At 44.5% G+C, this 25,212-nt stretch overlaps 1 protein-coding gene across 1 annotated transcript in view; it reads left to right on the top strand.

Annotated features, from left to right (window-relative positions):
* WDR93 (WD repeat domain 93) overlaps positions 1-25,212 on the top strand; it is a 50,424-nt gene that overhangs the window by 14,392 nt on the left and 10,820 nt on the right. Inside the window, exons 4-14 of the mRNA XM_032263879.1 lie at positions 2,248-2,312; positions 3,550-3,628; positions 5,479-5,594; positions 7,187-7,225; positions 11,457-11,541; positions 13,304-13,475; positions 16,926-16,996; positions 17,501-17,587; positions 18,924-19,043; positions 20,531-20,744; positions 23,652-23,715. Of these exons, the coding sequence (XP_032119770.1) occupies positions 2,248-2,312; positions 3,550-3,628; positions 5,479-5,594; positions 7,187-7,225; positions 11,457-11,541; positions 13,304-13,475; positions 16,926-16,996; positions 17,501-17,587; positions 18,924-19,043; positions 20,531-20,744; positions 23,652-23,715 (1,112 nt within the window). The remainder of the gene's footprint in view (positions 1-2,247; positions 2,313-3,549; positions 3,629-5,478; positions 5,595-7,186; positions 7,226-11,456; positions 11,542-13,303; positions 13,476-16,925; positions 16,997-17,500; positions 17,588-18,923; positions 19,044-20,530; positions 20,745-23,651; positions 23,716-25,212) is intronic.

Here is a 25,212-nt window from a genome sequence, read left to right as displayed (position 1 = left end):
CTCCTAGAAGTTAAGTAACTTACTTGAGGTAATACGAAAGCCAGGCTTCACACCAGGCAGTACGGCCCGTAGTCCGCACCCTTCCCCTACTCGCTGTCCTCTCTACCAGGCAGAGCTCGCTCTTTCCCTCAGCCTGAGGCTGAACCGGGCCTCCGTGGGAGTGTGGTATCGAAAGCTCGTGTCCTAGTTATGACTTGCCTGTCTGTACTGTAGACCCAGGACAGCGTTCTAGATAGGTGAGTTGGGACTCTTGGTTGCCCCCACAAGCTAGGCTCCCTCCAGCCTGTCCTTATGTTTGGGTGACCCAGACTGTGACCTGTGGATATGAGGAGCTTTCCTACTTTGCAGAGGATGAGAAGGCAAAGGTCAGCCTTGGCCGGAAGTCAGTGAGGTGGCTGTGGGACTGTGGCCGGCAGAGTGGAAAGTGCCTGCTGGCTTGGAGATCAGCTGTGAAGGCATCAGGCTCTGCTCGGCCAGCACAGGCGCACTGAAGAACTTTCTGCAGGAGAGTGACCTGACCAGACTGCCATTGTAGGACGGGGACTCTGGCAGGAGTTGAAAAAGGCAAAACAAGAGGCAGAAAGACTATTGTAGTCATTGAGGAGGGAAAATTCTGAACATCTGAACCAAGGCAGGGGTTGTTAAAATGAAAAGAAAGCCTAGGCATGGTGGCTCCTGCCTGTAATCCCAGCACTTTGGGAGGCCTAGGCAGGTGGATCAGTTGAGGTCAGGAGTTTGACAGTGGAGGTCAGAAGTTTGACACCAGCCTGGCCAATGTGGTGAAACCCGGTCTCTACTTAAAAAAAAAAAAAAAAAATAGCCGGGCTTGGCAGGCACTTGTAATCCCAGCTACTCGGGAGGCTGAGGCAGGAGAATCACTTGAACCCGGGAGGCAGAGGTTGCAGTGAGCTAAGATCTTGCCACTGCACTCCAGCCTGGGTGACAGAATGAGAAAAAAAAAGAAAGAGGAAGAGAGAGAGGGAGAGGGAGGGAGGGAGAAAGGAAGAAAGGAAAGAAAGGAGGAAGGAAGGAAGGGAGAAAAAGAGAAAGAAAAGAAAAAGTGCACTGTGATTATGTAAGATGTTAACATTAGGGGAAGCAAGACGAGGCATACAAGGAAACTCTACTATTTTTGCAACTTTTTTATAAATGTAAAATTAGTTCAAAATAAAAAGCTTAAAAAATGAAAGGAATGTTGAATGGAAAAGCTGTGGGAATGGTGGAATATGCATGGGGGTCAAGGAGTGGGAGGGCGTGCTGAGGGCAGTGAAGGAAAATGCCTCCCCTTTGTGTCTTAGATAACTGGGTGGATGATGATGCCATTTCTTAAGAACAGTTATGGGAAAATAAGGTTTCAGGGTTCTGTGAGTTGAGGAATTCCATTTGAACATGCATAGACTTGAGGTATCTAGAGATCTCTCTGTGGGAATGCTGATACTCAGAAGGAGTTTGGTGTAAAGGTATGATCGTATTTTTCATACTGCATTGGTTTCATGTCTGTGTAACTCTCAATGTGATGAATTTGAAGGTAGACTGTCCTGGTGTCCCTAGCACATTTCTTGGCATGAATCAGATATCCTATGCATCTGTATTGGGTTGAGTTAGACGTTCACCCACAGTGGGCCAGATGCCTATACAAGGTTATATTATACTATAGAGAGGCAAGTAATAAGTATCTGGAAGATGCCTCAAGAAAGAGGTAAGAGGTCATGGTGGGTGATGATTGTATACTGGAGCCATTAGTTTAAATGGGAATTAGATTAACAGATTTACTTATTAATTGAACAACATCAACTGCATGAGGAGCTTGTTGGGATTGAGAGGCAAGACACGTGGAACAGTGAGCTATGATCCTTTCCCTCAAAGAATCTATGATCTCAGAGGAATAGAGTGCATCTGCAGGAAACAGTGGAGAAGGGTGTGAAGCCGTAAGGGATGGTGCGCTCAATCAGGCAGACAGGAATGAACAAGTAGGTGAGGTCGCCCACGTGCTTACAGGAGATGTCTCAGAGATATCGGCAGAGCCAGGGTAGGTGGAGAGGACCCAGGAAGGAAAACAACCTAAACATTTCAACTAAGGGGTGGAGGAAGGCAGGGAGACCAAGAGAAGCATTGGCAGTGGAGGGGCTGGGGAGGACGCCTAAGAATGAGTGAGCTTATGATGGTACGTTCACAAAGTCAAATGTAAAAAATTCCAATTCTTCAGCTCATTTGTCTGTCACGTTCTCACTTTTTTTTCTGTTTCAGGTATCATTAGACTCTTTTATTTTTATAAGGATGGTCTCTACCTAGTCAAAGTCATCAATGAAGGGGTGAGTTCCTATTCTTTCACCGTTAGCTGGGCCGAAAGCCGTAGCAAATTAACTTTACCTTTAACATAGAAGCAATGATAGCTGGCCTAGATCAGAAAGAAACAGAGACTTCCATCGCCAGAGAGCCTCCTCCAAAACATCCAATTAAAAGATCCTCCACCATCAAAGGGTACATGCTGAATTCCTTGGATTTAGTTACCCTGTTGTCAAAGGAAGAAAATTAACAAAGGAACTCCAGCCCAGAGTTTTCTTTTGCGCATCAGACCAACATATCTAATAAGTACTTAAAAGTCCCTAAATGTCCTGGACCATTTCACATTCCCCTTCCCTTGCCTCTGCTATTCCTTCTGCTTCAGATGCTCTCCTGTCTCCCTACAAAAATCTGCCCCATTCTTCAAGACCAGCTTAAATATCTCCTCTGAGACACCTTCCGTCATATACCCAAGAGGAGCTGATCTCTCCCTGCTCTGTGCCACTGAAAGTGTTTCCCACACCCTCTCCCCTCATTTGTTTATATGACTGCTTCTCCTGAGCAAACAAGACCTGTCTTATTTACCTTTTGAATCCCCTTTTCCCAGATCATTGCCTGGGATACTGTAAGTTCTCAGAAAGTATTTTTTAAATCAATGAATTCCCAAAAGAGAGGGTAATGCTCAGAGCAGGTTTTTTTTCCTTAAATAGAGACAGGGTCTCGCCATGTTATTGCCCAAGCTGGTCATGAACTCCTGGCCTCAGGTGATCCTCCTGCCTCAGCCTCCCAAAGTACTGGAATTACAGGTATAAGCCATATCAGATTTTTTATTATAATTTGCTGTATAAGAAATACTATTGGGCCGGGCGCGGTGGCTCACGCCTGTAATCCCAGCACTTTGGGAGGCCGAGGCGGGTGGATCACGAGGTCAAGAGATCGAGACCATCCTGGTCAACATGGTGAAACCCCGTCTCTACTAAAAATACAAAAAATTAGCTGGGCATGGTGGCACGTGCCTGTATTCCCAGCTACTCAGGAGGCTGAGGCAGGAGAATTGCCTGAACCCAGGAGGCGGAGGTTGTGGTGAGCCGAGATTGCACCATTGCACTCCAGCCTGGGTAACAAGAGCGAAACTCCGTCTCAAAAAAAAATAAAAAAATAAAAAATAAAAGGATCTCTGTTCCTGAGTGCAAACCACAGAAGGCCTGAAATACATTTTCTGTCAGCAGGCTGTGCCTATTCTATCAACCTCTCTTTTCTTTTCAGGATGATACCAGCAAGCAAACTACCTGTATAAAGATGGAGATCTCTCAAGGAGGGGACTTTGTAGCCTTCCTCCTACAAGGCAAGATTAACCAAAGATTTCAGACTTTCGGTCTCTTCTAAATGATTGCTTTTGTCCCTCCAAACCTTTTATTTAGAAATTACTTTCAATTTAAAGAAGAGTTGCAAAGATACTACAGAGTTCCCTTCTGCCCTTCACCCAGCTTCCCTAATGCCAGTGTTCAACCTGGTTGCACCACGTTTGTCAAAACTAAGCAAATGACGGATGGTTTCTCGGCCTGTCCTCATTTTTCATGGCCTTCACATTATAAAGAGTACCAGTCAGGTATTTTGTAGAATGTCCCTCAATTTCAGTTTGTCTGATTTTTTTCTCATGATTCAACTGGAGTTAAGGATTTGGGGGGAAATACAGCAGAGGTGACATGCTTTTCTCATTGTGTCATATCAAGGGGTACGTGATAGCGTGACTCACTACTGCCAATATTAACCTTGATCACTTCAAGTGGTATCCGCCAGGTTTCCCCACTGTAGAGCTACTTTTTTCCCTTCCCATCCTCTGTAAGGAGCAAGTCAGTAAGTCCAGACCACACTCAAGGGGAGATGATAGAAGTATCACCTCCTGGAGGTAGGAGAATCAAAGAATTTTTGGACATGTGTTAAAACCACCACAGTCATTAGTAAACATTTTGAGGGAGATACTTTGAGATGATGCTGATGTGCTGTTTCTCTTTAATGTTGCTTGTTTGTTTGAGACAGAGCCTCACTCTTGTTGCCCAGGCTGGAGTGCAATGGCACAATCTCAGCTCACTATAACCTCCACCTCCTGGGTTCAAGTGAGTCTCCTGCCTCAGCCTCCCAAGTAGCTGGGATTACAGCCAGGTGCACCACGCCTGGCCAATTTTTGTATTTTTAGTAGAGACAGGGTTTCTCCATTTTGGTCAGGCTGGTTTCAAACTCTCGATCTCAGGTGATCCGCCCACCTCGGCCTCCCAAAGTGCTGGGATTACAGGCATGAGCCACCCACCGTGCCCGGCCTCTCTTTAATGTTTTACCCACCAATCTTAGCACTCATCATTGGATCTTGCCTGCTGCAGTTATCCCTGGGACAACAGAACATAATTTATTCAAATGCTTGTTGCCTTGATTTTTAACCTTTACATATTTAGATATATGGCATATGGGCCTCTATTTTATACTCTTGGCCAATCCCCCTCCAATGTCAAGCATTTGAGGAAGATATGCATTTTATTTTTATTTACTTATTTATTTGAGATGGAGTCTTGCTCTGTTGCACAGGCTGGAGTGCAGTGGCACGATCTCAGCTCACTGCAACCTCTGCCTCCCAGGTTCAAGCAATTTTCCTGCTTCAACCTCCTGAGTAGCTGGAATTACAGGCACCCGCCACCACGCCCTGCTAATGTTTATATTTTTAGTAGAGGCGGGGTTTCACCATGTTGGCCAGACTGGTCTTGAACTCCTGACCTTAGGTGAGCTGCCCACCTCAGCCTCCCAAAGTGCTGGGATTACAGGTGTGAGGCACCACACCCAGCCCCATGTATTCTTTTCTTTATGTCAATGGAATTTACCATTCGCAACATAGAAAATGTGGGTGCTGGGCAGAGCAGTTTGGTAAAAAAACTGTGTTGCCTGAGTACTGGCAGTGTGAGAAGCCCGTATCTCCTCGATAGGTGGTGGGGGTTGAGGGGCTCACTCTCCATGGGAAAGTTGTGTGGGCAGTGAGGACTTGCAAAAACCAATGCAGAACTGCTTCTCCTTCAATGTGTCAAAGTTGCCTGCTACAGAGGTGGCTGGTCTCCGTGCCAGCAGTTCTGAGAAGAAGACAGGCCATTTCCCAGAGGCAACTTTGGCTCTCTGACAGTTGCTCAATGGTTCTCTGGTTTCCCAATGCAGGAGCCGGAGACGTTTGGCTGGATGTGTATAAATTGCCCAAGGAGACTTGGCTCAAGGAAGTAGAGCACCCCCAACTCACTTCAAATCCAAAGAAAAAAGTCAGACAGCTGCAACTGGTAGGAAATATCTCTGCTTTCAGCTGATGTTTATTCCCACCCCTGACCCACATCTAGCCCAAGTTCTCCTTGGGAATTTATGATGAATGAGGCCTCTGGGCTTTAATAGAGGACAACAGGAATATCGGCTCCTGTCTCCCAAGTCCACTTCCTTTGACTAAAATAAGGTATTAAAAGGTAGCAGTGTATTCAGTAGTGGGAATCCCAGTCTCTCTCTAGCCCGGCAGTGGCTGAGCCCACCCCCAGGCACTTCTCTGGCAGGGGGGTGTTTTGTCCTGGCTCCTGCTTCACTGGTCATCTTTTTTCCCTCCTGGCTAAAATCATCTTTTCATGCCTCAAATTCCATTAAATTTTCCAGACTATGGTACAAAGAGGTTGTGTTGTTCTCAATATACAGATATATAGATATATATATATATATATATATACACACATACATACATATATATATATATATACACATACATACATATATATATATATATATATATATTTTATATTATCCTTAGAAAGTAGAAACTCTACCATTTCGGTTTATTTATATATGATACCTGGGCCTTGTGCTGTATTTCTAAGATATAGTTGCTCAGTAAATATTAAGACTTAATTTGCTTATTTATACAATGGATGCTTATTATTTTTATTTTTATTATTTATATTTAAAAATAACTAATATATTAACTGAGCACCCCTTTAAAACACATTGTATTGGGTGCTAAATAAATTAGTGAAATTATGACTACAGGAGACCAAGATCAAGACTCCCTTTCTCTGCTGAGCTCAAGCGGCTTTGAATAAATGCCATTCTCCCCAGTGAATGTCTTCATAATGGAGTATAGTCCTGCGTGCCAGGGCAAGTTACCAGCTGAGAGATCTTCCTCCTCTAAGCTATGACAGAATTTTGTGATTTGTACCTCTTTTTTGATACTTCTCATGTACTACCTAGGTTTTTGGTTATCCTGTTATGCATGAAAATCCTTTTGTCTTCAATGGATGATAAATTTCTGGCTTGTTAAGACCATACCCTCTGCTTTTAATCAACCAATCCCATAGGATCATACTTGGTACTCAAAACATGTCTTTTTGGATGGACTAATTTGCTATCCAAACGGAAAAAGCACCTTGAATGGGGTAGTTTGTCCCCATTAGCCACTTCTTTTTCATACACTGAGAAACAGCCAATGAATGCCAGGTACAGTGGTAGTTCTTTTACTATGAATTATATTTAGCGTTAGTTAGATGTAATTCTCAGCATCACCGTTATGTTTTGCCAATCAGAAATATTTGCTTCCATTTAGATTCTTGTAATGGTGTTCTGACTGAGCTCCTCAAATCTATTCATTCAGATTTCCTCTTATTATTATTAACTATTTCTTGTTTCCCCAACAACGTTTTAAGATCCTGAAAATTAGGGATCATGTGTTGAAGTTCTGTAGGCCAGAGGCCCACACAAATACTGGCCCTCCATATCCACTGCATGAATTCACTCTCACAAGAGGAACTGACGGGAAGAGAGCGCATGCTGGAAGATTAAAGGGCTGGCAAACATACATCAAATCTATTGTGAATTAACGTCTCATTTTCCTCCTCAGAATACCCTTGGTCCCACTTCTGCAGATCATTTAGAGATGGTAAGAAACTTCAAGGAAAATCTCCAGAGAGACTTCAGGTTGCATTTTAGAGATTTTTGTTTTTTATTTTTATTTATTTGTTTGTTTGTTTATTTTTTGAGACGGAGTTTCACTCTTGTTGCTCTTGTTGCCCAGGCTGGAGTGTAGTGGTGCCATCTTGGCTCACTGCAACCTCTGCCTTCTGGGTTCAAGCGATTCTCCTGCCTCAGCCTCCCGAGTAGCTGGAATTACAGGCATGTGCCACCACACCTAGCTAATTTTGTATTTTTAGTAGAGATAGGGTTTTTCCATGTTGATCAGGCTGGTCTCAAACTCCCGACCTTAAGTGATCCACCTGCCTCAGTCTCCCAAAGTGCTGGGATTATAGGCGTGAGCTGCCATGCCTGCCCCAAGATTTTTATTTTTACTTGAAATTTGCCTTAAATGTAAAATATACTAGTAAAATGTTCCACCGGGGCACTGTTTTCAATTCTCTGTGACTTAACCTTGTGCCTCATATCCACTGAAGTTGGCCTCCTGTCCTTGAGAATACGTGATCCCCCAAGTCATCTCCCTTACCTGAAGTTAAGGGAGCTTACATTTCAGGGCCCCTCACTTAAAGCAGTATGTTTATATGGTCATATATTTTTGTAAAATTAGCAAAGGTGACATGTTTTAACCATGATCACTTAATCCTACTGCCTCTTAACTTTCCTCTTACAATTTCCCCCATATTAGATGGAATTACAGTGGCCATGGGCATTTTGTGTGCATAGTTCTGTGTTCTTTTTCTTAAAAGAGGGTCCCATGAATCCCAGATTACCCCTACCAAGATAACAGCCCAGTCCACCAAGCCGCGTGACCTGGGGGTTTTGTCTTTGTTTTGGAATACCTTACAGAACAGCAGGTTAGACTCCATGTTTGGGTCTCCTTCCATGAACACTCCCTTCATGGGAGCCATCTTTCTCTCTCCTGGATTTCCCCTCTGGGGTCCCCTTCCACACTCTCTCCTGGAAGCCTGCCTTCCCCTCCTAAACTCCATCTCTCTATTCCTTTCCACTCATTGGGGAAGCTACTTTCCTTTCCTGGATTCCATCTTTCTGGATTCTCTCACTCAGTGTGAAAGTGAGCTATTTATTTCTCTCTCCTGTTTCTCTGTCTCTAAATAAATCACTTTCCACAAAAAAAGAAAAAAAAGAAGAAGAAGAACAGAGCAGGTTTCTGGAGTTTCCTGGCTCTTCCTCTGAGACCAGGAACACACCATGCTTTCAGGAGGCATGGCTCCTGGAGGACTCAGGCATGTCAGTAGAGTGGTGGTGAACTTCTGGAATGGAAATCTCTCGCTAGAGCCCCTTCTATTTTCCCTTTCAAAGTTATGTTAGGACGGGCACTGTGGCTCATGCCTGTAACCCCAACACTTTAGGAGCCTAAGGCAGGAGTATCTCTTGAGCGCAGGAATTTGAGACTAGCCTGGGCAACATGGTGAAACCCTGCCTCTACAAAATATTAGCCAGGTGTGGTGGCATGCGGTTATAGTCCCAGCTACTCAAAAGACTGAAGTGGGTGGATGGCTTGAACACTGGAGGTGGAGGCTGCAGTGAGCTGAGATTGTACCGCTGCACTCTAGTCTGGGCGACGGAGCGAGACTCTGTCTCACAAAAAATAATAAAAATAGTTACATAATATTTCAAATTACGCAAATAATATATCAACACATCACTCTTGCAAAAGCCAAGGAATTCAGATAAACAACCCTCTCTGAGGTAACTGCCATTACTAGCTTGATGTGTGTTTTCTAGATCTTCGGTGTGTATTTACATTCTTATATTTATTTTGAAAAACAAAGTTTTGTTTCATGGAATTTTTTTTCTATGTAAGTGGGATCATACTGTATATATTTCTTATAAACTTGCATTTTTGACTCATCAATTTGTCTGCACATTTTTTTCTTTTCTTTTTATTTTTTCATTTTGAAACAGGCTTACTCTGTCACTCAGGCTGGAATGAGTGGCAGGATCATGGCTCACTGTAGCCTCAACCCCCTGGGCTCAAGCAATCCTCCCGCCTCAGCTCCCCAAATCCAAGACTACAGTTGTATGCCACCATGCTTATCTATTTTTTAAAATTTTTTATAGAAAAATATGTTTTCCAGGCTGGGCATTATTTCTTCTTAAAATGTTGGATAGAATTTACTAATGTGTCCATCTAGTCCTGGAGCTTTCTTTGTGAAACTACCAATTCAACTTCTTTAATAGATAAAGTACTATTCAGGTAATCTATTTCTTCTTGAGCAAGCTTTTGTATCTTGTGTCTTAGGAGTAATTTGTCCATTTTGTCTAAGTTGTCAAATTTATTGGCTTAAAGTGGTTCATAACATTCCATCATTATCCTTGTATTATCTTTAAAATTCACTGTGATGTCATCCCTCTTATTCCTGATATTGGTAATTTGTGTCTTCTCTCTTTTTTTCTTAATCAGTTTGGCTAGTCTGTCCATTTTATTCATCTTCTCAAAAGAACAAGCTTTTAGTTTCACATATTTTTCCCTGTTGTTTTTCTGTTTTCTCTCTCGCTGACTTCCAGTTTTCTTTTTATTATGTTCTTTGTTCTGCTTACTTTGGGTTTAGTTTCCTCTTCTAGTTTCTTAAGGTAGAAGCTCAGATCATTGAGATCTTCTTTTCTGATATAGGCATTTAGTGCTATAAACTTGTATCTAAATACTGCTTTAAATTTTGATGTTTTTATTTCCATTCAGTTCTAAGTACTTTATAATTTGCTTTTGTATTTCTTCCTTGACTAGTAGATTTTTAGAAGCCTGTTATTTAGTGTCCAAATATTGGAAATGTTATAGCTTTTTTAAATGGGCTTCTCGTTTAAATCCATTGCAATCAGAAAACATACTTTATATATTTGAATCATTTTAAGTTTATTTAGACTTGTTTTATTCCCACAATGTGGATTATCTTGTTAAGTGTTTATGTGCACTTAAAAGAGTGTTTCAAGACCAAGAAAGCTGTTACTGGTCAGGCTGTTCAAGCCTTCTATCTCCTTCCTATTTTCCTTTTATATCCTTACTATATTCTTTTACTGGTTTTCTGTTTACTTATTCTGTGCTTTTTGAAAGAGGAATCTCTAAGATTGTAGATTTATCTTTTTCTTCTTTCACTCCTACAAATTTTTGCTTCATGTATTTTGAAGCTGTGTAATTAGATGCTTGACAACTTGTAATGTTATGTCTTCAGATGAATTGATCGCTTTGTCATTATTCACTGACCCTTTGATTCCTGATAATATTCTTTGTTCAGAATTCTTCTATGTCAAATACTAATATGGTCACCCCAGCTTTCTTTTGATTCATTTTAGCAAGATATATCTTTTTCTGTACTTTCATTCTTAACATATTTGTGTCATTATATTTAATATAACAAGTTTCTTTTTTTTCCCCCTATGGTTTCAGAAAGTGGTTCATAAAATGAGTTTCTTGGCCACATGTAGTGGCTCATACCTGTAATCCCAGTACTTTGGGAGGCAAAAGCAGGGGGATAACATGAGCCCAGGAGTTCAAGACCATCCTGAGCAGCATGGCGAGACCTTGTCTCTGTAAAACCCAAATTAGCCGGGTGTGGTAGTGCATACCTGTGAGCCTAACTACTTAGAAGGCTGAGGTGGGAGGATTGTTTAAGCTCAGGAGGTCGATGCTGCAATGAGCTGTGATCGTTCCACTGCACTCCAGCCTGGGTGACAAAGCAAGATCCTGTCTCACAAAAAAAAAAAAAAAAAAAAAAAAAAAAAAAAAAAAATTTTTTTGACCGCATATAGTTGGGTCTTGCCTGTTCTGAAAAAAATCGTTTCAAAGATTCTCACTATGTTGCCTAGGCTGGAATGCAGTGGTTATTCACAGGCATGATCATAGCACATTGCCACCTCAAACTCCTGGCCTCAAGCATTCCTCCCGCTTCAGCCTCCAGAGTAGCTGGGACTACAAGTGTGTATCACCATGCCCAGGAAGGGTCTTGCCTTTTTATAGAGTCTGTCAATCTCTGCCTTTTAACTGGGGGTATTTAGACCATATACATTTAATGTGATTATTTATATGTTTGGGTTTAAATCTGTAATCTTGCTGTTTACTTTCTATTTGTCCTCTTTTTCTTCTTTTCCCCCTCCTTTTCTACCTTCTTTTAAAATTGGTATTTCTAGTTATTCTACTTCCTCTCTTTTCTTGGCTTATTAACTATCCCTCTTCCCTGTTTTAGGATATAAATGTTTGTTTTAAAGGAGACATTAAATTGACTCTTCCAGTTTACACAATGAAAATCAAACCACCTAAACCTGTTACAGGTAAGTGTGATTCAACTCTCTCCCCTTTTGCCATTGATTTCTCTGTTTTTTCCTCCTTTCCCCACATGTTCTATCTTTTCAATTTATTAGCAACAATATCAAAATTACAGCTTTAAAAGATGAACTTTTTTTAAACTCATAAGCTCTGAGACATTCAAACAAAAAATGTAAGTAATATATTTGTATTACATACAGTTAACTAACAGAATTGGAAGGTCAGGAAAGAAAGAGATCTTTTCTGAATTGCCAGGTTGAGTTCATTTATTCCTACATTCCTGTGCTAATTCACTTGACTGCTAGTTGTAATACATTCATTCCTACATTCCTATGTTAACTTATTCATTATTATTTGCTGAATGCCCGTAATGCACCAGGCACAAAGATGAGTAAAACACCTCTCCTCTCCTGCACTCTAGAAGTTGATAGTCTACTAAGGGAAAATGGCAAGAAACCACCAGAGTGGGATGTGATAACTACAGCAAGGGGGACCATATGTCTGGCTCGGAGTAAGCAAAGGCTTTACCAGAGAAAGGGACATTTGGGCAAAGTGTCAAAAAATGAGACTTGGTCAAGACGAGCAGAGAGGATAGCTATTGTAGGCAGCGAATACAGAGGATATCCTCTCAGCATTTACACATGATCACAAAGACATAGCTGTAAGAATGTTCATCTCTGGTGGTCTAGTGGTTAGGATTAAAAAAAAAAAAAAAAAGAATGTTCACAGTAGCCTTATGTACAGAGGTGAAAAATTGGTTAAATAAAATCTGGGCCGTGCGTGGTGGCTCATGCCTGTAATCCTGGCATTTGCTTGAGCTCAGGAGTTCAAGATCAGCTTGGGTAAGATGGCGAAACCCTGCCTCCATAAAAAATACAAAAATTAGCCGGGCAGAGTTGCGTGTACATGTAGTCTCAACTACATTAAAATTAGGAATTTCAAATCAAAGATATCATTAAGAGCATGAAAGAACAAGCCACATAGAAGGAGAAGTTATCTGTAAAACACGTAAAACCCACTAATGGTCCACGTCCAGAATATACGAAGAATTACTCAAATTCTTAAGAAATCCACAGTAAAACTGGATGACTTATTTTCTGGGTTTCTTTGTATTTTGAGATTTGCACCCTGAGTTTCAGAATTCTGTTTACTTTGGAAGGTGCCTGGGTCCCTCAAGTTGCCCAGGAACAGATGAAAAAGAAGGAATGAAAGGTTACTGGGAAGAGAAGTAAGAAAAGAAGTAAGAAAAATGATTGGCAGAGAATTGACCCAATTACCTTCCTTTTTAAAAGGAAGGTAATTGGGTAAATGTTGGCATAAGAAGAGACTGAGACTGCCTAATTATGTGAGTCTTCCCTCAGCAGGGGCTGAAAAGGGATGGTAATTGGCAGATTTGGGGCCTTCCTTAGCTAGAGAGACAGGGACGGTGATTTAAAGTCTCTAGTGCATTATCAACATTCCCTTACCCCACCGCCCCCCAAGCCCCGGCCTTTGCAAATATTCTGTAATCCAGAGAGAATGATGCAGGTTGAAGATACAGAAGAAGGCGGACAGCAGCTGCTGCCTGCCTGGGCTCTGTGAGCTGGTACGGCACAGGAGAGGCTGGGAGAAGACAGAATACCTGGGCTCACAGACCAATTGCAGAGCAAGAATGGATTTCTGAGGATAAGGGATTCTGCAGGAAACTGGGAAATGTGGGGAAAGTAAGGGAAAATCAGGAAGGAAAAGTCAGATGGCTTGACTAATTATGTAATATTTTCAATCTAGGCACCACATTCAAAAGCCCCCTGGAAGTCTTTGCAAAGATAGAGGACTGCTATGGCCTGGGCTCCGGGCAGAATCACTTCATCAAGGACAGTCAGTGGGAGCGGCAGGCTGAGATCTTCAACGCTTCCTACAGGAAGTGCCTAGATGGGGAGTGGGAGGAGGAGCCACTCAGGTAAGCCCCTAATCCCGGGGAAGCCGGGGGGCCTCCCCAAGCTTCTGCTCTTTTGGCACATACAGGAGTCAACCCAAGGACCTGAATTAATCTGAGATCTAAAAGCTCTTTCTGGGGCTGGGCACAGTGGTTCATACCTGTAATCCCAACACTTGGGGAGGCTGAGGCAGGAGGACTACTCGAGCCCCGGAATCTGAGACCAGCCTGGGCTACATGGTGAGACCTTGTCTCTAAAATAAATAAATATAAAAGCTCTTTCTGGTTTGGGAGAATTTTCAGAAACCATCAGTAGATCTTTTAGAATGTTGTGTGGAGATTGTTAAAATACAGTCAGAACAAAGGCTGATAAAATGGAGTTAAATGAAGAAACAGGTATCTATGGAAAAGAGAAATAGAATTGATTTTTGTTTTATATATGACATCTCTTTTTAAAATTTTGTTCTGGTTATCTAAAAAACACAGAGGCCAGGCACTTTGGCTCACATCTGTAATCCCAGCACTTTGGGAGGCTGAGGCAGGCGGATCACCTGAGGTCAGGAGTTCAAGACCAGCCTGGCCAACATGGGGAAACCCTGTCTCTACTAAAAATACAAAAATTAGCCAGGTACGGTGGCGGGTGCCTATAATCCCAGCTACTCGGGAGGCTGAGGCAGGAGAATCACTGGATGCCAGAAGATGGAGGCTGCAGTGAGCCAACATTGCCCCACTGCACTCCAGCCTGGGTGACAGAGAGAGACTCCATCTCAAAAAATAATAATACTAAAAATAATGCCACACATCTATAGCCATCTGATCTTTGACAAACCTGACAAAAACAAGCAATGGGGAAAGGATTCTCTATTTTATTTTTATTTTTTATTTTTTATTTTTATTTTTTTGAGACAGAGTCTCGCTCTGACAACAGGCTGGAGTGCAGTGGCGCCATCTCAGCTCACTGCAACCTCCACCTCCCAGTTCAAGTGATTCTTCCGCCTCAGCCTCCCGAGTAGCTGGGACTACAGGCACGGGCCACCACACCCGGCTTATTTTTGTATTTTTTACTAGAGACGGGGTTTCACCATGTTGGTCAGGATAGTCTCAATCTCTTGACCTCGTGATCCGCCTGCCTCAGCCTCCCAAAGTGCTGGGATTACAGGTGTGAGCCACTGCGCCCAGCAGATTCCCTATTTAATAAATGGTGTTGGGAAAATTGGCTAGCCATATGCAGAAAGCTGAAATTGGATCCCTTCCTTATACCTTATACAAAAATTAACTCCACATGATTAACGATTTAAACATAAGACCTAACACCATAAAAACTCTAGAAGAAAACCTAGGCAATACCATTCAGGACATAGGCATAGGCAAGGACTTCAGGACTAAAACACCAAAAGCAATGGCAGCAAAAGCCAAAATAGACAAATGGGATCTAATTAAACTAAAGAGCTTCTGCACAGCAAAAGAAACTATCATTAGAGTGAACTGGCAACCAACAGAATGGGAAAAAATGTTTGCAAACTACCCATCTGACAAAGGGCTAATATCCAGAATCAACAAAGAACTTAAATAAATTTACAAGAAAAAAACCAACCCCATCAAACAGTGGACAAAAGATATGAACAGACACTTCTCAAAAGAAGACATTTATGCAGCCAACAAACATATGAAAAAAAACTCATCATCACTGGTCATTAGAGAAATGCAAATCAAAACCACATCGAGATACCATCTCACACCAGTTAGAATGGCAATCATTAAAAAATCAGGAGACAACAGATGCTGGATGTGGAGAAATAGGAATGCTTTTACACTGTTTGTGGAAGTATAAATTAGTTCAACCATTGTGGAAGATAGTGTGGTGATTCCCCATGGATCTAGAACTACAAATACCATTGACCCAGCAATCCCATTACTGGGTATATACCCAAAGGATTATAAAACATTCAATTATAAAGACACATGCACACGTATGTTAATTGTGGCACTGTTTGCAATAGGAAAGGCTTGGAACCAACCCAAATGCCCATCAATGATAGACTGGATAAAGAAAATGTGGCACATATACACCATGGAATACTATGCAGTCATAAAAAAGGATGAGTTTATATCCTTTGCAGGGATATGGATAAAGCTGGAAACCATCATTCTTAGCAAACTGACACAAGAACAGAAAACCAAACACCGAATGTTCTTACTCATAAGTGGGTATTGAACAATAAGAATACATGGACAAGGGAGGGGAACATCACACACTGGGGCCTGTCAGGGAATAGGAGGCTAGGGGAGAGATAGCAGAGGGTGGGGGGCTAGGGGAGGGATAGCATTAGGAGAAATACCTAATGTAGACGACAGGGGGATAGATGCAGCAAACCACCATGGCACGTGTATACCTGTGTAACAAACCTGCACATTCTGCACATGTACCCCAGAACTTAAAGTATAATAATAAAAATTAAAATTAAAAAGGAGATGAACTTAAAAATAATAAATAAATAATAAAAAACACAGAAGATCCTAAAGACAAATGAAGTCACCACTACCAAATTTTTCTCTATTTCCTTCCTGCCTTTCTAAATGTAATATAGCATAGGCATATGATTTTAATACAGGACTTTCTAATCTTGGTGAGCAGTCAGGTCTCAGTAGCTCCTAGTCAAAGATGACTGCCCCCGAGATGAAGTAAAAAAAAAAATAAAAAATAAAATAATGAAAAAAAAGAAGGTCTCATCAGCTCCATGTTGTGCTGGAGAGGCCCATTCTTTGAAGTACCAATGAGGGAGCTAGTTTTAGGAGTTTTAGGTCTCCTCATAGCCACTGTTCTTGTGCTCACATGGGAAGTGAAATCTCTCATCATGCTGTCAAGTGGACCTTGAATTTTCTTACTTCAGGACACAAATTCCTAAAGCTAATGGCTCACAACAGCCCCCTGCTACTGACTGGAACTATGACAAGATTCAGTGGTGAGCTGGGGCTGGCTCCGGCGGCACATGAAATTATTAAGGTTTTGCAAGCCAGTGGTTAAACCACTGTAGTTGTCCATTGTGGTAGCACTCACACCATGAAAGTCTGCACACCTTACAAACTGGGGCCTTTTTTAAGACACCCAGTTTATCAGCACCACGCTGGTTGTATTGCCCCTGAGATAAGAGAACATTTAGGTAGATCACCCAACTCCACTCTTTAAGGAGATCTTTCCCAAAGCAGAGGTGGCTCTCCAAAGGACAGCCCTCTCTGGTGAGAGCTTGGCACACCACACTGGCCTAGGAGGGACACCCAGCCCCACCCAACCTGCCCTCACCAGCATCCAAGGTCAGCGCATAGAACCAGCACCTAGAATGTTATTTGCTTCACAGCCCTCCACCCCTGGGAAGGTCCATTCTATCTATTATGGCTTTAGGACCACAACTCCGCCAGCATCTCTCCTTGCCAGGGAGTCTGCATGGCTCTGACTCGTGTCTCTTTCTTTCCCAGTACGGCCACCTTCTATTTCCTTCTTCCTAGCTGCCTGTTTGCAATGCCCACGGAAGTCAAGGGCCCCTCAGGTAAATGAACATGAAGTGTGTGGTTGTCCTAGCGAGGGATCACCTTGGGGAAAGCCCTCAGCGAGCAGTCCTAGAGACGTTCCCCAGCAAACCTGGCGAGGGGGGAGGGAATGAAGAGCGGAGTTAGGTTGTCAGCCGTAGCCCATCAGCTTCTCTTTGCACCTGTGGCCCTGGAGCACAGGTTCCCTGATCACAGTGGCTGGCACTGTGGAGGGCACGAGCCCACACCCACCTGGCTGCTTCTGGAGATCAATTTGCCTTGTAGAAGACATTACATAAAACACTGAGGATGCGAATTTTCTGTATGTGGAAGCAGCCAAGGGGCAGTTATGACTGTCCTCCCTACCAGGAAGGCAGGTGGGTGCCAAGAACAGCCCTTATGGGGCTGCCCAGTTCCTTTCCACTTCAGACTTCAAAGCAGCTTCCTCTTGGGCAAACACCTGTGCAAACCAAAGGCCACCCAGACTTCTTATGTAACACCCATTTTCTCTCTTTTCTCCCCAGGAATGGCCTGTGTCCTTGGTGTACACTGGAGCAGAAGTCACAATTTCTTCCTGTATTCACTAAACCGAACTCTAAAGGATAAAGCTGGTACTCCACTGCTGAGATGGAAGTTGCCTAAGCTCAGGGCTCGCAGACATGTCCTTCCCCAGCTTAGCTGAGAGCATGTAACTGGCATACCTCAAGCATCACTTTAGGAACCAGAGCTGGGCAGGCAATAGGGGGCTTGGTGGGTATAGCGTGACCCCAAGAATCTGTCAGGTCAATAGGGACAAAGTCCACAGTCAGGTCCGCAGGGCTCCTTAAGCAGCTAAGAAAAAAAGGCTTGGATCAGAAGGTCAGTGCTAATCCCACCCTAGCTGTCTGCAAACCATGTAGTCTCAGGCCAGTCACTTCACACCCCAACTCGTTTTTCATGTAAAACATAGAGCTCATTAATTATAGCATCGCTGTCTAGTGCATGCGTTTGTTGAAAATAGCAAAATCCAGAGAGTTTCCGTATGTGAAAGCTCTTTGAAATTGAAAGGCACTAAGGAAATACAGGTTGTTGTTTTACAAATTGATGGAGGTTGCCAGGCATGGTGGCTCATGCCTGTAATCCCAGCACTTTGGGAGGCAGAGGCAGGCGGATCTCTTGAGCCCAGGAGCTTGAAACCAGTCTGGGCAACATAGTGAGACCCTGTTTCTACAAAAATACAAAAAAATTAGCTGAGCATGGTGGCATGCGCCTGCAGTCCCAACTACTCAGGAGGCTGGGCCAGGAGAATTGCTTGAGCCCAGGAGGATGAGGCTGCATTGAGCCAAGATGGCACCACTGCACTCCAGCCTGGGTGACAGAGTGAAACCCTATCTCAAAAAAAAAAAAAAAAAGAAGAATTAATGGAAGTAGTTACATGAGCAAGTTTGCTCTGTGATAATTCCTTGAACTGTACACTTCTTATACTTTATATTATACTTCAAAAGTAACATTTAAAAATTCACAAAGGAGGAATTTCTTTTCTTCCATCCCTTTCCCAGGCAACCTGGCTTCTCATCTCCTTCTAAGCTGACTGTATGGCCTTAAGCAAGCCACTTCTTTGCCTCAGTCTCCTCATCTATAAAATGGGGATACTAATAGGACCTATTCATAGAACCTTGTGAGAATGCAATGAAATGACACTCGTGAAGCGCCTAACACAGTATCTAGTACCTAGGGCATGCTCGTTAAATATTAGCTGTAGAGTGTTAATAGTGTGACATTATCTTATCATCCTAGGCAAGGCGAATAACATTTCATAGAGAGGAGGAACATGGTGAGTCCAGACAGGTGTTCCTGGTTCCCATTCCCTGAACAGGCAGGCCAGTCTGAGTCACAGGTTGTGCAGGTAGAAGGAATGGGTAGGTGCAGGGTCTGGGGGAGGCTGGTGAGTGTTGTCCTTACCCCTAGACCCCGAGGGCGTGTGGCCCTGTGCTGCACCCATTGTAGCCTCCCAGCTCAGCTGCTCCTCCTCCTACCTGGTGCTGGCCTGCGAGGATGGCGTGCTCACGCTGTGGGACCTGGCCAAGGGTGAGCTCTCCCTGCCTGTCTACCTAGTACCTGCGTGGGACTCTGGGCAATGAGGCTGGGAACTCCGGAATTCCCGAAGGCTCTGAGCCTTCTGTTACCTCTGTGTTCTTCACGTTGCCGTGGGGCACTGGTCCTGCTCTCCTCTCATTCATTTATTCAACATTTATTGGATATAATATGTGCTAATGCTTCCCACTGCCCATGTGTTTATTGAGTGACTTCTGTGAGCCTGGCCCTGTACCAGGCTCTAGAAGTATGACCATTGCCTTCATTATTGCACTCCAATAAAGAAACATCTCTGGCACCGCACGGGGGATCATGGTGGCCTCACCGCTCCTCCTCCCAGCCCCCAAGCTCTCTAAATAAGCACGTCATCCCTGCTATTCCACCTCCGCCCCAGTCAGCAGGAACTCTACTGTGTTGGAGTTAGTTAAGAGACCTATAAAGCAGTCAAAGCAAGACCAGCAGCTATTCTGGGTGGGTGGCACTGTGGTAGGGCTCTAGGGTCCTGGGTCCAGCTTTGCAGATACAGAAATCAATGATACTGCTTCCTAAATTGGTCAGCCTCTAGGGAAGTACCTCCCTCTAACAAGACTGTGTAAAAGGCCATTAATGACTCAGTGGTTTGCCATTTTGCAGATGGAGGTGTATTTTCCTAGGGAGTGGAAATGGGCCATCTTCACTGGGCAGCCCTCCTGGCAGCTGCAGAGCATCCGAGATAGTACCCTGGTTGTTGGGTAGCTTGTTATCAGACTGGGGAGCTGACTGTTCTCAGGGAGGCAGGTGTCTGTCAAGCCAGCGAAGTGCTTCCTCACTTGGCTATCACTTTCTGAAGAATGCAGTGGTTATTTCAACTTCGGAGGATATTTTCCCCACACACTGCTAAGATAAACGCCACTAAAGACCCTCCTCTGTCTTACTTATCGAACCAACATCATTATCATAGAAGCAAAGGATAGTTCAAGAAAAGAAGAATGATCATGATTTCACAAGCCCTTGACCAAAATAACTTGTTTTCACTTTTTTCTGGATATTGAGAAGTTCTTGCTGTTTGGCTATACACACACACACACATACACACACACACACACACACACACACACACGCACGTGCACGGGTGCTCGACTTTTCCTTCCCCTGCTCATACACCTTTGCATCCATGGTAAGGTGTACGGGCAGGGGAAGGAAAGGTCCCTGGGTGGCTGGGTGGTAGCTCCCCTCGGCTCCAGTTCTGACTCTGCCCTCCTCAGTGCTCTTGGTCCTCCCCTCCCCCGCTCCTCTCCAGACACAGCAGCATTCCCCTGCAGGGGCCTTTCCTCGGGCATTGGGCACTGGCCTTCCTGGTTTGCTCTCAGGGGGTTCTCACTGCTTGATTTTGCCTTCACATCCTACAAGTCCCTCACACACTTGCTGGTCCCAGCCCCTGTGCCCACGGCGCCCTCGCCTACCCACTTTTCATGACCGGCTCATGTGATTACTTTCTCCAGGATTCCCTCTTGGGGTCGCTGCTCTTCCTCAGGGATGTTTCTGTCAAAGCATTCACTTCCTAAGGTATTTCTTAGTCCACAAAGGACAGAATATGTACCCTGAAGATCCAGTGAAATCCCAAATGAAATGTGTGGTGCTGTGCACAGACGCCTCCCTCCATCTGGTGGAGGCCAGCGGGACCCAAGGACCCACCGTCAGTGTGCTTGTTGAGAGGTCAGTAGCCTAAAGGCGGGATGAGGGTAAATCATCTGCCAGACAGATGATTTTCATTGCTATTTGATAGTAAAATCTGACAGCCTGTCTGATGAGAGTCTACCTTTTGTATAGTCATCAGTGTCCTGGTGAGCTTCTGAAGATCACCAATGTCATATATACGTTACAATTGTTTTTTTTTTTTTTTTTTGAGACGAAGTCTTGCTCTATCACCCAGGCTGGAGTACAACCTCCGCCTCCCAGGTTCAAACGATTCTCCTGCCTCCCGAGTAGTTAGGACTACAGGTGCCTGCTACCATGCCTAGCTAATTTTTGTATTTTTAGTAGAGAAGGGGTTTCACCATCTTGGCCAGGCTGATCTTGACCTCTGGACCTCAGGTGATCCACCCGCCTCAGCCTCTCAAAGTGCTGGGATTACAGGCATGAGCACCACTCCTGACCAAATTGTTCAAAATTTTTCTTTTCTTTTCTTTTCTTTTTTTTTTGAGACAGAGTTTCGCTCTTGTTACCCAGGCTGGAGTGCAATGGCGCAATCTCGGCTCACCTACAATTTTTTCTAACAAAACTGTATGAGAGCACAGATGACAGCTGCTATGGTTTGACCGTCCCCTCGAAAACTCATGTTGAAACTGGATCCCCATGGTGGCAGCACTGTGAGGCAGGGCCTTTAGGACATGGTTGGATCAGGAATGGATAAGCCCACTCATGCATGAACAGATTAATAGGGGAATGGATTAATGGGCATCATGGGGGTGGAAACGGCCGCTTTATAAGAAAAGGAAGAGGTGCCTGAGCTAGAACAGGAGCACACCCAGTCCCTCACCATGCCACACCCTGTGAAGTCTCAGCCCTCTAGACAGTCCCACCAGCAAGAAGGCCCTCACCAGCTGCAGACTGTTGACCTTGGACTTCTCAGCTCCAGAACTGTATGAAATAAATTCCTTTTCTTTATACATTACCCAGTTTCAGGTATTCTGTTATAAGCAATAGAAAATTGACTAAGATAATGTCTTTCCTATCCCATATGGCCAAGAAGAGGCTCATTTCTCCCACAGTAACCTTCCATCAGTTTCCCCAGGGATCTCTCTCTCTCTTTTAAACATTGAAAAATACTGGCTGGGCACGGTGGCTCACACCTGTAATCCCAGCACTCTGGGAGGCTGAGGCGGGCGGATCAGGCTGGTTCGAGAGCAGCTTAACCAACATGGAGAAACCCGTCTCTACTAAAAATACAAAATTAGCCAGGCGTGGTGGCACATGCCTGTAATCTCAGCTACTTGGGAGGCTGACACAGGAGAATCTCTGGAACCCGGGAAGCAGAGGTTGCGGTGAGCCAAGATCACACCATTGCACTCCAGCCTGGGCAAGAAGAGCGAAACTCCATCTCAAAAAAAAAAAATAATAATAAATAAACATTTAAAAATACTTAATGCAGGCAAATGAACCTGTATTGTGCGTGTGTGTGTGTGTGTGTAAGTGTAATAAAGGATAATGAGATCAACTCCCACGGACCTGTTGGAAAAAGATAATCTCCATTTCCATTTGGGATCCCTGTATGCCTCTCCCTCATCAGTCATTCTTGCTCCACCCCAAACACCTTATTAATTACCTAATGCTAAATAACAAACTAATCCAAAACTTAATGGCTTAAGGAAATAGTCATTGTTTGGTCCTTGAGTCTGCAGGTCAGCAATTTGGGCTGAACTCAGTCCATTCTACTGGTCTCACCTGCGCTCTCAAATGTGCCTTCCGGCAGCTTGCAGCGTGCGGCTCTTGAGGGAGTGGGGCTCTAAGATGGCTTGGCTCACATACCTGGTAGTTAGCATGTTATTGGCCAGGGCACCCCGGTTTCTCCATGGTCTCTCCTGCAGGCTAGCACAGGCTTCCTCACATCATAGTCTAAGGGCTCCCGGCAGCAGGAGAGGGCAGCCCTCGTACACAAATGCTTTTCAAGCTTCTGTTCATGTTACATTTCCTAATGTCCCATTGGGCAAAGCACATCCCGCAGCCCTGCCCACATTCAAGAGGTAGAAAATCAGACTCCATCTTTCGATGGGAATCACTACCAAAAACAGCTATTTGCTTTTCAATCTACCACACCATTTTTCTAAATTCATCATTCCTTTGCTTTAAGAATTCACCACATTTAGGCCAGGCATGGTGGCTCATACCTGTAATCCCTGCACTTTGGGAGGCCAAGGCGGGTGGATCACTTGAGCTCAGGAGTTCAAGACCAGCCTGGGTAACATGGTGAGACCCCTTCTCTGTGAAAAGAAAAAAAGAATGTATTAAAAAAAATAAAAGAATTAACTACATTTGTATGACTGTATCTCTAAACAGTATATTATTTAGCTTTGCATATTTAGGAAACTTATAAAGGAAACCATTATCTATTCTCCAACTTTCTTCTTTCACTTTCTTTTCTCTTTCTTCCTTTCTTTCTTCCTTTCCTTTTCTTTTCTTTCTTGTTTTGTTTTGTTTTTGAGACAGGGTCTCACTCTGTGGCCCAGGCTGGTCTTGAACTCCTGGGCTCAAGCAATCCTCCTGCCTTGGCCCCCAAAGTGCTGGGACTGCAGGTGTGAGCCACTGCACCCAGCCTCCAACTTGTTTTTCAGTGATGTTTCTTCTGTATCTTGCTTTGCACCATTGTTCACAAGAGCCATACATGTTGATGCATGCAGCTCCAGTTCTTTTGTTTTCATTACTGTATTATATTTCATTGTATAATATACCACATGATGTAAGTATCCTCCTACTAACAGATATTTGGATGATTCCTAATTTGTTGCTGCTGTGAACAGCCTCCTCACATATGTCTTGGTTTCTCTGAATTTCCCCAGGGTACATGCCTAGAAGAGGATATCAACATTTTTAAATTCTTGAGACTGTGTGTTTTCTGTCCTGTAGGCCTGTGAAGCACCTGGAAAAAACCATCTGTGCAGTGGCCCCAGTCCCAGCCTTACCTGGCATGGTAGGTTCCCCATGCCTCTCATTTCTCTTCTGTGAATGTGTTCATCTATCGTTTAGAAAATGCTTACTGAAGGCCTGTTATGTGCTAGGCACTGGACTCCCTATCGGGTTTACAAATAAAAAGTCCCTGCCTTCACGGAGCACACAGCTCATTTGGGAAGACAGACAAGCCGCCAGGCAGCTGCCCTAGAACATGAGAAAGGCTGTGATACGAACTTTTTAATGGATGCACGGAACAGAGAGAGGGGTCACCTAACTCAGCCCACAGAGGTTGGTGGCAGGGGAGGACAGTGTGTTTTCTGGAGGAGGTGACAGCTAAGCTGAGCCAGAGGCATTGAGGAGGCAGCACCATGGAAGTTCTGGTGCGGCAACAGGAGATTGCTGAGGGATGCGGGTCAGAAGACACCTGGGCCAGACCGTGGAAGGTCCTGTACCCTGGGCAGAAGGGTACAGATGTGTCCCTGTGTGGGGTGGGGCTCAAAGCAGAGAGGTTGGAGGAGGGGAGCAGCATGTTTAGAGACGGGATGGAGAGTTCGCAGATGAACTCCACATGCTGGGCCACCTGAGGCTGCTGACCAAGGAGAGGGCGCATGCGCGGTTGATCCCCACCTGCAGAGCTGATTTCCCGCGGTTGATCCTCACCTGCAGAGCAGATTCCCCGGTCCTTGGTCCTTACAGGGCCCACTGAGGGAAATGCAGGCCTGGAGAGAAAGTCTGTGATTCCTGGTGTGGCCCTGCAGAGGGCGAGGGGCCTACAGGACCCCCAGGGGAGGCTCCAAGAGAGCCCAGGGCTGAAAATGTAGATTCCATGCTCACCAGCAAGGTAGAGTGAGTGGTGGCTGGAGTGAGTGGTGGCTGAAGTGCGGTGGGGGCGGGGCGGGGACAGCAGGTTTCTCTTGTTAAAGAGATGCAGTGAATAGGGAATAGGGAGGACGTTGCCATGGGCACTACCATCACTTACAGGACCTGGAAAAGCAGTTCCCAAAGTGACTGAGAGGGGCCCCACCAGGGAAAACCGCATGGGGACAGTCCTGCAAGCCCAGAGAGGAGAGTTTGAAGGAAGTGAGAGTGGTGTCCTGTGCTGCAGAAAAACCAAGAACACGTTGGAGACAGCGGGAGGGAGACAGAGGGTGGGAGGTGGGGGAGTGGACAGGGTGTGGAAAAGGGAAGTGGCGCGGCAGCTGGATGAGGATGTCAGGTCAAAGGGGGTGAGTCCTTTCTAAGGATGGGGTGCGTTTAGTATGTTCATTACAGAGAGGAAAGAGCCCAGGCAGGAGGGAGTCCCCAGCTCGGATCTCAGGCCAGGAGAGGCTGTTAGAGGAGCAGGGTCACGAGGCAGTGGGAGGGAAAGGCGGGAGCACAGGTGAGAAACGGAATCTTGGCCAAATAGAGGGTGAGCTCTTCAGCAGAGATGAAAAGAACTTGGAAGAGACACTAGGGAAAGGGGGAGGGATGGGTAACCCTGGAGCAGATGACATGTGGAGGAGGGCCTGCTGGC

The sequence above is a fragment of the Sapajus apella genome, unplaced genomic scaffold (genome assembly GCF_009761245.1).
Source record: "Sapajus apella isolate SASKATOON/1434 unplaced genomic scaffold, GSC_monkey_1.0 scaffold139, whole genome shotgun sequence".
In the NCBI taxonomy this organism is placed as follows: Eukaryota; Metazoa; Chordata; class Mammalia; order Primates; family Cebidae; genus Sapajus; species Sapajus apella.
Note: the sequence above shows the minus strand (reverse complement) of the source record. Positions and strands in the feature narration are given on the sequence as shown.